The following is a 13,505-nucleotide window of genomic DNA, read 5'->3' as shown; positions in this document are numbered from 1 at the left end:
GAACTACTCTGCATCTTTTTGCATTGTGGGTCTCACCTGGGTATCGCTGGTTAGCCCAGCATTTACATAAGAACTAGGAGCAGGAGTCGGCCATCTGGCCCCTCGAGCCTGCTCCGCCATTCAATGAGATCATGGCTGATCTTTTGCGGACTCAGCTCCACTTTCCGGCCCGAACACCATAACCCTTAATCCCTTTATTCTTCAAAAAAACTACCTATCTCTATCTTAGATGTGCAGGGTAGGTGGATTGGTCACGCTAAATTGCCTTTTAATTAGAAGAAATTAATGGGGTTCTCTAAATTTAAAAAATAAAATTTTGAAAAAAGTCGCAAAAAGATTTAATGAAGGAGCCTCAACTGCTTCACTGGGCAAGGAATTCTATAGATTCACAACCCTTTGGGTGAAGAAGTTCCTCCTAAACTCAGCTTTAAATCTACTTTCCCTTATTTTGAGGCCATGCCCCCTAGCTCTGCTTTCACCCGCCAGTGGAAACAATCTGCCCGCATCTATCCTTTCTATTCCCTTCATAATTTTATATGTTGCTATAAGATCCCCCCCCCCCCCCCGCATCCTTCTAAATTCCAACGAGTACAGTCCCAGTCCACTCAGTCTCTCCTCGTAATCCAACCCCTTCAACTCTGTGATTAACCTAGTGAATCTCCTCTGCACACCCTCCAGTGCCAGTACGTCCTTTCTCAGGTAAGGAGACCAAAACTGAACACATATCAGTTAAATATGACTAGTTGCCCTTCAGAATGTGGTGGCGAGCCGCCTTCTTGAACCGCTGCAGTCCATGTGGTGTACGTACACCCACAGTGCTGTTAGGGATGGGGTTCCAGGGTTTTGCCCCAGCGACAGCGAAGGAACGGCCGATATATTTCCAAGTCAGGGTGGTGAGTGACTTGGAGGGGAACCTCCAGGTGGTGATATCTGCTGCTTTTGTCCTTCTAGACGGTAGCGGTCGTGGGTTTCGAAGGAATCTTGGTGAGTTACTGCAGTGCATCTTGTAAATGATACACACGGCTGCCACTGTTTGTCAGTGGTGGAGGGACTGCGTTCTCTTTTTCTCATCTTTCGATCAACCTACTCTTTCTCAGCCTGTAGGCCTTTTTGCCTGTAGCTCTCTCATTTCCCACTGCACCCTCCCCCTCCACGCTACACCCATCCCACCAACACCACAGACTCCAACCCACGCTCCCGCCCCTATTCACCAGCACTGCAACCTGCACGATGCCTCAATAATATCTGCTGCAAGATTGAGAATGAATAATCCGGTATGGGAATTGAACCTGCGCTACTGGCCTTGCTCCGCATCAGGAACTAGACATCCAGCCAACTGAGCTAAACCACCTCCCACTGCAAATGTTCGGTCATTAAGTATGTTCAAGGCTGGAGGTGGAGGAGTCGTCAGTGGAGGAGCTGAAGGCTAAATGGGAGGAGGAACTCGGGGAGCAGATAGAGGACGGGACTTGGGCGGAGGCCTTGGAGAGAGTCAACTCCTCCTCCTCATGTGCGAGGCTTAGTCTCATCCAATTTAAGGTGCTGCACCGGGCCCACATGTCCGGGACTAGGGTGAGTAGGTTCTTCTGGGGTGAGGACAGGTGCACCAGATGTTCGGGGAGTCCTGCGAACCACACCCATATGTTCTGGGCATGCCCAGCACTGGAAGAATTCTGGAAGGGGGTGGCGGGGACGGTGTCGAGGGTGGTTGGATCCAGGGTCAAACCAGGGTGGGGACTCGCGATTTTTGGAGTTGCGGTAGAGCCGGGAGTGCAGGAGGCGAAAGAGGCCGGTGTCCTGGCCTTTGCGTCCCTAGTAGCCCGTTGAAGGATTCTGTTACAATGGAAGGATGCAAGGCCCCCAAGCGTGGAGACCTGGATCAGTGACATGGCGGGATTCATAAAATTGGAAAAGGTCAAATTTGCCCTGAGAGGATCAATACAAGGGTTCTATAAACGATGGCAGCCTTTTCTGGACTTCCTGGCTCAGAGATAGGTAACTGGGTCAATAGCAGCAGCAACCCGGGGGGGGGGGGGGGGGGGGGGGGGGCATTATTGTAGTGTTTATTCTGTAACTTTATAGTCTGTTCATTTGCGTTGTTGTTAAAATGCTGGGTTGTTCATGGGGATGGGGCGAATGTATATGATTGTTAATATTATTGTTATTTTCGGTATTTTACTAAGGTGCGTCAATGTTGTATAAAATCAAAATTTCTCAATAAAAATTATTTAAAAAAAAAAAAGTATGTTCAAGGCTGAGAGAGACAAATTTTTAATCAGTATGAGAATAGGGGGTTTTGGGAAGGTGGGGGGGGGGGGGGGGAGTTGAGTGGAGGATTAGTAAATCAGCCATGAGCACATTGAATGGCAGAGCACACTTGATGGGCCGAGTAGCCTACTTCTGCTCCTATACAAGGCCACACCTGGAATACTGTGAACAGCTTTGGTCCCATCAACTGAGGAAAGATGCTCCGGCATTGGAGGCAGTCCAGAGAAGGTTCACTACGTTGATCCCGGATCGGAGGAATTTTCCAATGAGAAGAGGTTGAGTAGGTTGGGCCTGTGCTCATTGGAGTTTAGAAGAATGAGAGGCGACCTAATTGAGACATATCGGATTCTCAGGGGGTTTGGCAGGGTGGATGCTGAGAGGTTGTTTCCCCTTGTGGGAGAGTCTGGGACCAGATGGCAGAATCTCAGAGTGAGGGGGTCGCCCCATTTCAGACAGAGATGAGGAGGAATTTCTTCTCTCAGAGGGGAGTGAATCTGAGGAAATTTTTACCGCAGAGAGCTGTAGAGGCCGGGGTGTTAAGTATGTTCAAGGCTGAGAAAGGGTTAAGGTGGGAAAGTGGAGTTGAGGATTGTCAGATCAGTCATGATCTCATTGAATGGCGGAGTAAACCCAATGGGCCAAATGGCCTACTGCTGCTCCTCCGTCTTATGGTCTTTACTCAATGTAGAGATTTTTAGAATGACAACAGAGCGGGTGATTCATAGCGAGCTGAATGGGTCGCAGCAACCTGGACACCAGCCCTTGAGGCAGGTCCCTAATAGTCCTGGAACTGAGTGTCTCGCTCAACCATGTCAGAGGGGCAGTTAAGAGCCAACCGCATTGGTGTGGGTCTGGAGTCACGTGTCGGCCAGACCTGGTAAGGAAGACAGATTTCCTTCCCGAAAGGGACATTTAGTGAACCAGGTAGGTTTTTACAACAATCGATGATGGTTGTGCGGAGACAAAATAGGTTTAGGATGGATAGCAGGTCAACCTTTACACAGGTAGGTGTGTGTGGTTAGTGGCATTCACGACCAGTGTTAATAGTCAAAGCAGAGAGCACCACAATCCTTAAGAGGCTAGATGGAAGGAGGGGTAGAAGGGTATGAAATGAAAATCGCTTATTGTCACGAGTAGGCTTCAAATGAAGTTACTGTGAAAAGCCCCTAGTCGCCACATTCCGGCGCCTGTTCGAGGGAGGCTGGTACGTGAATTGAACCGTGCTGCTGGCCTGCCTCGGGCTGCTTTAAAAACCAGCTCTTTAGCCCTGTGCTAAACCAGCCCCTGTATGGGAAATGGGAAAAAGGGAGGATTAATGAATCGATTCACAGCTTTGGCAAAGGGAAAATGCCAGCATGGTGTCAAGGGATTTGCAAACGTTTGTTACTGCACTTTGGGAATTGGCACGTCATTTCCCCTCCTCCCATAAGTAAGCATTCCTCCACAGGGCGCGTTCAAATTATAGCATCTAGTCTCTATCTGTGTGCTGGAGGTCTCGTGGTGTAGTGGGCGGCGTCGCGACCTCTGGGCCACAAGGCCTGGGTTCAAGTCGCACCCAAGGACCTGATGGCCACGCAGGTGAATTCAAATGTGGCCAAACAGGCCCATTATCAACCAGTACATCCTTCCAATGGGAGAGTCTCCTGGTCAACTACTGATGTCCCCTCAAGCTACTGGCGACAGATTAGTGACCTGTTCCAGGGGCAAACCTAGCCACGGGAATTGACACAAACAAGTCTTGTCTCTCGTTTTAAGAGAATTGAGAGAAGGACGAAAAATAAACCCCAAAGTTCGGCGGTGTGTCTCAGAGAGCAAGACAGTGCATGTCTGTCTGTAAATCACGTGTGTCTGTCTGTAAATCACATGAGTGTGTGTGTGTGTGCGTAGCTCAGAGAGCAAGAGTGTGTGAGAAGAGAGAGAGAGAATCCACTCTGCTCTTTGCAGACATACTGGAGCAGGGGTTGGGAAAGAAATAACTAGCTATTTTTGTAGCATTACTCAGCTGATAATAACTGAAAACACATTTACTGGAAGACTGGAACGGAGTTAGTAATGTGCTGGGAACGCATTGACTCATTGTTTTTCTTTAAAACTTACATTTGATCCAACACAAATGATGCAATCATTTTGGTTGCAAAATAAAAAAGAACATTTGAAACATGTGTGGCTCAAATGTCAGCTTCTCCTTGGGGATTGCTAAAAATGCAGCGCACTGAAGCACAGAGAGCAAGATTGGGATATTAAACTCCTCTGTACCTCCCACGCGATCCAAGTCTCTAAATAGCCACCGACGCCATTCCTCCCCCACCCCCAAAAAGTCTGGGCGTGACCCTTGCACACAAGACTTCCTTGTTTTAACTCTGGGCACTTTGCCAGAGTGCAGAATACTGTGCTTGTGAAACAGTTGGGGGTGGGGGGGGGGGGGGGGTTAAACTGTACCAGCAGAGGATAGACACGCAACAAACACACGTCGCCACAGACCCGGAGGAGAGGGGGCTGACTGGTGGCGATTTAACCCGAGGGTCACCACACCTCAGGCGAGGGGCAAGGTTGAGAGGGCGGGGCCTTCACGAATAACCTCAGCCGGTACGGGGAATTGAACCCGCGCAGTTGGCATCGCTCCGCATCACGGACCAGCCGTCTGGTCAACCGAGCTCCACCGACCTCCTCCCCTTCCCCCCACACGAGGACTGGCAGGTGAGAATGCCTACCAGCAAGTTAAAGCTTTACCCCTCTCTTGCCACCCACCCCAAAACACAAGTGGTTCAGGTAACCTGCATATGGCACAGGGCTGTATTTGCACCAAGCTAGCAGGATGTTGTGCACCTTGTACCATAGTTAATTATTAGTTAACAACAAGTGATGACGGAGAGTTTCCATAGCTACCCGACTGTGCGTAGCACTCAAGGTAATACATATATATATATATATATATATATATAAAAAACCACAAATGGCTGGGTGCAGGGGTAAAGTTCAACTGACTAGAATTATCGCTGGACGCACACACGCTCAAATATTTCCAAAACTAGAGAGACCATAAATCTTCTGTTTCACTTGTGAGATCAGAAAAAAAAGCACCGGCAACATTTTAAACAGATAAGAAAAGGTCAGAACCTTTCCATTTATTTATTTTTTATAAAGATCATAAATTATCTAATAAAATATATATCGCTATATCATTAAATATACAAAACATTCCAAAAAATCTTCAATAAATAATTTAAATAAAATCTATATTGTGCAGTAAACGCTTAGAAAGTTGTTTTTTTTTTAAAAAAAATACTTGGTACAAGTAGATGTATATATATAATATTGAAAATGGGGTGTTTCTCCCTGACTGCACTTGGATCACAAGAGAGTTTCCAACCTGTGCATTTTTAAGAAGGTGATTCACAGTTTTTGCTACAACAATATCCCATCCTGCAGGAATCCAGACCCCTCCACCCCCCCCCCCCCCCCCCCCCGCCCTTCCCCTCCCGTCACCAGCAAAAGGTAGTCAGTGGAATATAGGGGGCAGGTCCTTCACCCCTTAACGCCTGCCCCACATTTCGATAGGGTCGCAACTGGTCTGGTTGTGGTCTCAAACCTCCACTTTCCCCTCTGTCCCTCCCAACGCCCTCGACTATCGAAAAACCTGCCTCGAATGAAGACCCAGGGAAAGACAACTGTAACCAGTTCTTGGCTTATGAGGTGAAACTGGAGGAAGGGGCAGCGCCCACTTTGCCAGTCTCCAAGCAGAATTCAAACAGAAACACCAAACGAAAATTGTCCCCCAGGCACACTTTTTCACTCGTCTGACACGGAGATCCTGCTGAAGATGGGGAGGCGTCTGTTCGGGTCGAAGATGGGAGATTCGGAGCCACTGCTGCTGTAGTCCTCTTGGTCAGAGAGAGAGTCTGCGTAGGGGCTCCTGAAGGAGCTGTCTGCTTGAGGCTGGGCCGCAGGCTTCAGGTCCTTGTGGCAGCTGGAGCAGGTGAGCTTCATGACCCGGGCGAATTCCTGGCTGACGGCCTCTCGCAGCGAGCCCCAGTCGGGGAGGTCAGAGCAGGGCGGCGGCGAGAGGGAGAGGGAGCCTCGGGAGCCCGGGCAGAGCCCCGCCAGGCGGTCTGAAGAGGAGAAGCCCGAGAAGCTGGTGCTCTGACGGAGGCGGGGGCGGGCTGGCAGCGGGCGGGATGCCCGCTCTTCCTCCGGGTTGTGAACGAAATGGCAGCGGGCGCCGTAGGGGCAAATGCCGCAGGAGTGGAAGGTGCGGCAGAGCTCGGTCTTGTACTTGGGGTGGCGGCTGAGAATCCGGAGCTCCCCCAGGCCGTGGGCGAACTGGCACTTGTCCCCGTAGCGGCAGAAGCCGCTCTCCTGGAAGGGCCGGCACAGCTCGGTCTTGTAGCGGGGGCTCGGCTGCTGCTGGGCGGGTTGCCTCATGTCAGGGGCACCCATGGCAGATTTGCCAAATTCCTCCAGCGAGTTCCCGTGACTTAGGCAGCATCCCAGACCCGGGGGGCAGGAGCTGTCGCCTTGGGCAAGGGCTTGGCATCTCCCTGGGGGCACCAAGCTGGTCGAGTGTCGGCGGAATCCAGCTGGGGGCTTGACCGTTCGATAGTCCAGTCTGAGTTGAATGGGGCTCAGGTCATCCGAGTCCAGGAAGCTCAACTAGAAAGAAAGAGAGGAAAGAATCAGAAACAGGGTCCAAAAACACCACCGAGTTTGGGGGGGGGGGGGGGGGAGATAATCCCAAATCTCTGCCTCACTCACCCCTTCTTTGACTCCCTCACTCCCCCTTCCTGGTATCCCCCTCTCCCCAAAAAGTTGTGGATTTGCAATCAGTGTAGAAATGTGGGCAAACAGCAACCCACAAAGTTAACCCACGGAGGGAAAGCCAGACATAAAAAGACCCCAAACACTTTTATCTACCCTCACCTAATCCCGGCAGTGCAGAAGGAGGCCACTCACCCCATCGAGTCTGCATCGACCCTCCGAAAGAGCACCCTCACTGGGCTCAAACCCCCGCCCCTGTAACCCCGCCGAGCCTTTGGCCGCGAAGGGGGAATTTAGCCCGGCCAAATCCACCGAACCGGCCCATCCTTTCCGTCGGAGGAAACCCACGCAGGCACGGGGAGAACGTGCAGACTCCGCACGGACAGTGAGCCAAGCCGGGGAATCGAACCCGGGTCCCTGGCGTTGTGAGGCAGCAGTGCTAACCAGTGCTGGTATGCTTCAAAAGATACATATTTATCTCCCCATTTAATCGCCCCGATTCACATGCAAAGGAAATCTGAAGCAGCGGGCTGTTTGTGGGATCTTGCTGTGCACAGGGGGGCTGGGTCAGTCACTCACCCCGGACACTAGGTCGCACAAATCCTTCAAGCCGCTCATTGCTGCTCCTGTGTTCACACTCAGTTCCTGTGTTCACACTCAGCTCCTGTTCACACTCAGCTCCTGTGTTCACACACTCAGCTCCTGTGTTCACACACTCAGTTCCTCTGTTCACACTCAGTTCCTCTGTTCACACTCAGTTCCTCTGTTCACACTCAGCTCCTCTGTTCCCACTCAGCTCCTGCACACACTCAACTCTGCGCTCTGCTGCGGCGCCCTGCTCGCTCAGCCTTTTATCCCGGGCTGGCGGGGCGGGGCGGGAATCTCGCCGGCAGCCCCGCCCGCTCTGACGCACAACAGCAGCCGGGAACACGGGGCAGTGAGTCACCGGCAGGCAGGCAGCCCGGGAAAGGCCGCCGGAGGGCGGCAGAGGGTCAGCGGCTTGGCCCGGGGAGGGGAGGAGGGGGGGGGGGGGGCACAGCTGGGGGGAGGGGGACACACAGCTGGGGGACACACAGCTGGGGGGGCACACACAGCTGGGGGGGCACACAGCTGGGGGGCACACACAGCTGGGGGGGGCACAGAGCTGGGGGGGCACACACAGCTGGGGGGGGCACAGAGCTGGGGGGGCACAGAGCTGGGGGGGCACAGAGCGGGGGGGGGGACAGAGCTGGGGGGGCACACACAGCTGGGGGGGCACAGAGCTGGGGGGCACACACATCTGGGGGGGCACACAGCTGGGGGGACACACAGCTGGGGGGGCACAGAGCTGGGGGGCACACACAGCTGGGGGGACACAGCTGGGGGGGCACACAGCTGGGGGGGCACAGAGCTGGGGGGCACACACAGCTGGGGGGCACAGAGCTGGGGGGCACACACAGCTGGGGGGCACAGAGCTGGGGGGCACACACAGCTGGGGGGCACACACAGCTGGGGGGCACAGAGCTGGGGGGCACACACAGCTGGGGGGACACACAGCTGGGGGGGACACAGCTGGGGGGCACACACAGCTGGGGGGCACACAGCTGGGGGGCACAGAGCTGGGAGGGGGGCACAGAGCTGGGAGGGGGGGAGAGAGGGACAGTGTGACGGCCCTGGAGAGGGGGCACAGAGTCCGGGGGGGGGGTGGTAGAGGGACTGCGTGACGGCGCGGGAAAGTGGGGGGAGAGGGCGCACAGAGCCGGGCAGGGAGGGCACAGAATCCAGAGGAGTGGGTGGGGGGGCACAGAACCTTGGGGGGGGGCATAGTGCCCAGGGAGGGGAATGGGGGGCACAGAGCCTTGGGGGGGGGCATAGTGCCCAGGGAGGGGAGAGGGGGGCACAGAGCCTTGGGGGGGGGCATAGTGCCCAGGGAGGGGAGAGAGGGGCACAGAGCCTTGGGGGGGGGGGCATAGTGCCCAGGGAGAGGAGGGGGCACAGAGCCTTGGGGGGGCATAGTGCCCAGGGAGGGGAGAGGGGGGCACAGAGCCTGGGGGGGCATAGTGCCCAGGGAGGGGGGCACAGAGCCTTGGGGGGGGCATAGTGCCCAGGGAGGGGAGAGGGGGGCACAGAGCCTTGGGGGGGGGCATAGTGCCCAGGGAGAGGAGGGGGGCACAGAGCTCTCCCCACTCCGTCTCTCTCAGTTCCAATCACTGTGACACTGATCAATGATCAAACACAATAAAATCTCCAAAGTAAACAAGTTGAAACTTACCCAATTAAAATGTTGTCAAATTTGGTTTGTCATCTGTCTCTTCCTTTTGTGTTAGATCATCCCTCTCTCCCTCTCCTCTTCTCCAGGAATGTCTTCCCTCTCTTATGTCTATCCCCATGAGTAAGTTTCTGTGTGTGGATAAATGTGTTCAGTAACTTCACACGGTTATCTCCGCGTGCCTGACTTTGTGTGTCATTATATCTGTTTCTATTTGTGTGTGTGTGTGTGCATGTTCCTGTGTAGGTTTCTCATGTGGTCCTGTCGCTGTGTCCCTCTCTCTGTCTCCATCTCCCCGTTGTGTGAAGCAACTGATGTGTCTGTGGGTCTCTAGCTGTGTGAAGTGATCTCCGGCATCAGAGAGTACAGGAGGAGGTCCAGTCCTGCGTGTCGGATGTGGTTCGAGAGCACTCCGCGGATGGAAGGGAGCCTGGTCTCGAGGGGATGCAGCAGAGAGGGGGGTTAATGTGAGTGGGGCAAAGGGATATCGCAGGGCAGAGCCACGGTCCACACACCTTCAGGCAGAAGTGTCAAGTGGATGATGCTTCTCGGCCTCCTCCTGAAATCTCCACCACCTCACAGAAGCCAGATTTCAAACAATTCGATCCACTCCAGGTGATGTTAAGTAACGGCCGGAGGCAGTGTTACTGCAAAGGCAATGGGGCCCTGACAACATTCCCCCAATAGTACTGATGGGTGGCACGGTGGCACAGTGGGTTGGCACTGTTGCTTCACAGCGCCAGGGTCCCGGGTTCGATTCCCAGCTTGGGTCACTGCGGAGTCTGCATGTTCTCTCCGTGGCTGCATGGGTTTCCTCTGGGTGCTCCGGTTTCCCCCCACAAGTCCTGAAAGATGTGCTGTTAGGTGAATTGGGAATTCTGAATTCCCTCTCAGTGTACCCGAACAGGTGCCAGAGTGTGGCGACTAGGGGCTTTTCACAGTCACTTCATTGCAGTGTTAATGTCAGCCTACTTGTGACAATAATGAAGATTATTATTATTAAGACTTGTGCTCCAGAACTTGCCGCACCCCTAACCGGCCACAGCACTGGCATCTCCCCGCCAATGTGGAAAATTGCCCGGGTGCGTCCTGTAGACAAAAAAGCAGGACAAATCCAACCCAGCCGATGACCGCCCCATCGATCGATCCTCCATGATCAGTGCAATAATGGAAGGCCCCTGACAGTGCTCTCAATATACTGTTCCTCGTTATGCTTTCCCTTAATTTGCTCTGTTTTAATCACCTTTGCTCAAGAGTCGCCAGGTATCTTTCTGATACCACCACAGGGTTCAAAGCCAAGTGCTGATCAATAACTCAATACACCAGATAGTAAGTTTGAAATCAATGCACATTTATTTACACACACAGTCAATTATTACTCATGCATAAACTCTATTCGCTAAACTACAACTACTACTAAAAGCCTATACTTAGCTTCGAGTGGCCCACCCAGTCAGAGGAAGAATGGCCGTTGTCCGGTTCTGATACTGCTGGCTTCGAACTGGTATGGAATAGTAGTCAGGAGCGTCTATCTCGTAGCGTGCGTTAACCTTAGACTTACTTGGTTGATGCTTGGCGGCCTCTCTTCGCTGAGAGCCAAGGCCAAGGTGAGAGTTCTTCCAAGAGCTTCCAAGAGCCTCCAAGAACTTCAAAGAGAGCGAACTGAACTTGGGGACTCTGTTTTTAAGCCCCCAGGGGTTTCGGGCCCTTCTGGGCGGACCCCGGACTTGGTCCCAATTCATTGGACCACGTCCCAATCGTTCGTATTGATTCTCTCCAATACCGGAGTTGTTCCCTGATCGCTGGGCGAGCCCTATGTAACCGTTGGCCTGCCTTTGTTTTAGCTCCCACTGGCGCCGGGGAGTCTGTCCTGGTCTCGATTGTTTCAATGTTTCCTTTTTGTCCCTAGAGATAGCTCATTAATATGTTAATGGCTATTAGTTTCAGTTCTGTCTGGGTTCTGCAAATCTTAATACACAGGAAACCTTGCACCTGCTTGTTTTCTCTAGTGTTGTCCGTTTTTCCCTGCACTCCTTGCGAGTGTCCATTTTGGAATCGGGACGTGGCCACCCCAGGTGGCCACAATACTCAGCAATAACCTGCTCACTCACACTCAGGTTGGGTTCTCGCCTGGGTCACTCAGCTCCTGACCTCATTACAGCCTTGCTACAAACATGGACAAAGGAGTTGAATTCTAGGGTGAGGTGGTGACTGCCCTTGACATCAAGGCAGCGTTCGGCCAATTCCAAAGATGTGCAGGTTAGGCGGATTGGCCATGATAAATTGCCCCTTGGTGTCCTGGGGTGTGCAGGTTGGTTTACGGGGATAGGGTGGGGTGGAGCGGGGGTGGACCGTGCTCTTTCGGAGGGTCAGTGCAGACTTGATGGGCCAAATGGCCTCCTCCTGCACTGTAGGGATTCTATGATTTATGAAGTGTGACATCAAGGAGCCTATAGATTCCATAGTAGTCTGTAGCCCGAGGAAAATTAAAGTGAATGGGAATCGGGGGAAACTCTCCGCTGGCTGGAGTCATACTTGGCACAAAGGTTGTGGTTGTTGGTCAGTCACCGAGGACCGAGGTCCGCGGCAGTTCCTCATGAGTTCCTCGGCCCAAACATCTTCAGCTCCTTCCTGAGTGACCTTCCCTCCATCATAAGCTCAGAAGTGGGGATGTTCGCTGATGACTGCACAATGTCCAAACCCCCTCCCCCCCCCGCCCTGAATTTGTTCCTACACTTTGACATCATTTGCTTTCAGCAGCATTCACCCGACGTCAACGTCGCCCAGTTCCAATCATTTTGTCCATCGTTTGATGTCAGCTCAATCAGCTGGCTGTCATTCTACTTCACTTTCACTCAGAGCCATATTAGGCCGCGTCAAATGATAGTTATCAACTGACGCCATTCTCACCAATTGTGTGTGCCACAAGGACGTGTGGTTATACATACAGCCGAGACATTGCAGCTGGTTATGTACGCAGTGGGTAGGATCAACCCCCCAACACACAGACCACCCCCCCAAACCCCCACCCAACCTTTCTCTTGCCTTCTTCCCACCACACCCCTTAAACTACTCTTATTCCTCTACCCCTTCGTCCCTCTCTTTCTCCCCCTCTTGCTATCCCCTTCTCTTTCCCTCTCCCCCTCCCCTCCTTCCCCTCCGCTCTTTACCCCTGCCCCCTCCCCTCTTTACCCCTGCCCCCTCCCTCCTTGCTCCCTCCTTTCTCTTCCTATTCCCCCCCCCCCACCCCCGCCTCAACCAACTGAAGATCTGTTTACAGGGCCCGCTGGAAACCGAACGCAATGTTTTCCGGGGTGTCCCCTGTCCAGATTTGAAGTCGGAGCAACGGGTTATATGTTGGGAAGTCGTGGGGGGGGGGGGGGGGGGGGGGGGTAGGGAGGGTTTGGCAGAAGCTGGTCATGGGGTGGGGGGGGGGGGGGGTGGGGGGGGAGGGGGTTCGAGGAAAAGAGCCTGGAGGGAGGGGAAGGGGCTGGAGGGGTGGAATTTGCTGAGCGTATTTGATAGCTCTGAGTACACGAGGTAACTTTGAGCGCACTATCAAATTTTATGTCAGATTCATTCCAAATTAGAATTCTTGATGTCAAATTGTAATTGACAGCATTAAGCACACTTGAAAGCGAAAATTATGATAAAATATTCATGAAGGGCGATAATAATTTTAATAATCTTTATTATCACAAGTAGGCTTACATTAACATTGCAATGAAGTTGCTGTGAAAATCCCCTCGTCGCCACACTCGGGCGCCTGTTCGGGTACACAGAGGGAGAATTCTGAATGTCCAATTCACCTAACAGCACATCTTTCGGGACTTGTGGGAGGAAACCGGAGCACCCGGAGGAAACCCACACAATCACGGGGTGAACGTGCAGACTCCGCACAGACAGTGACCCAAGGCGGGAATCAAACTTGGGACCCTGGAGCTGTGAAGCAACAGTGCTGACCACTGTGCTACCGTCCATATTCACAACTCCTCAGGCATTGAAGCAGTCCGGGAGGTCTACATACAACAAGACCTGGACAATATCCTAATATACTGGGTTAGACGAGAAACTAGGGCTGTGCCAGCCATATAAATACCGTAGCTGCAGGAGCAGGTTAGAGGCTGGGAATCGGATTTTATTAAGATTTTGATGAGAAACGAATTCAGCTTCTTGGCTCTGAGTCCGAAGGTTCCTGGTTCACGGTTCACTCCGGAAGTTTGATTGCCTACTC

The 13,505-nt window shown here is 52.9% G+C and overlaps 1 protein-coding gene across 1 annotated transcript; it reads right to left on the bottom strand.

Moving 5' to 3' along the window:
• Positions 1–5,543: 5,543 nt before the first annotated feature.
• On the bottom strand, positions 5,544–7,870 carry LOC119957950 (mRNA decay activator protein ZFP36L2-like). Its single transcript, XM_038786172.1, has 2 exons — positions 7,603–7,870; positions 5,544–6,918 (listed from the first exon to the last, which is right to left on the bottom strand). The coding sequence occupies exons 1-2, from the start codon at positions 7,639–7,641 to the stop codon at positions 6,058–6,060; spliced, it is 900 nt and encodes a 299-aa protein (XP_038642100.1). The 5' UTR covers positions 7,642–7,870; the 3' UTR covers positions 5,544–6,057.
• Between the last annotated feature and the right edge of the window lie 5,635 nt (positions 7,871–13,505).

This window comes from Scyliorhinus canicula, chromosome 27 (assembly GCF_902713615.1).
Source record: "Scyliorhinus canicula chromosome 27, sScyCan1.1, whole genome shotgun sequence".
NCBI classification, from domain to species: domain Eukaryota; kingdom Metazoa; phylum Chordata; class Chondrichthyes; order Carcharhiniformes; family Scyliorhinidae; genus Scyliorhinus; species Scyliorhinus canicula.
The sequence above is the reverse complement of the archived record's forward strand: the minus strand, read 5'-3'. Positions and strand labels throughout refer to the sequence as shown.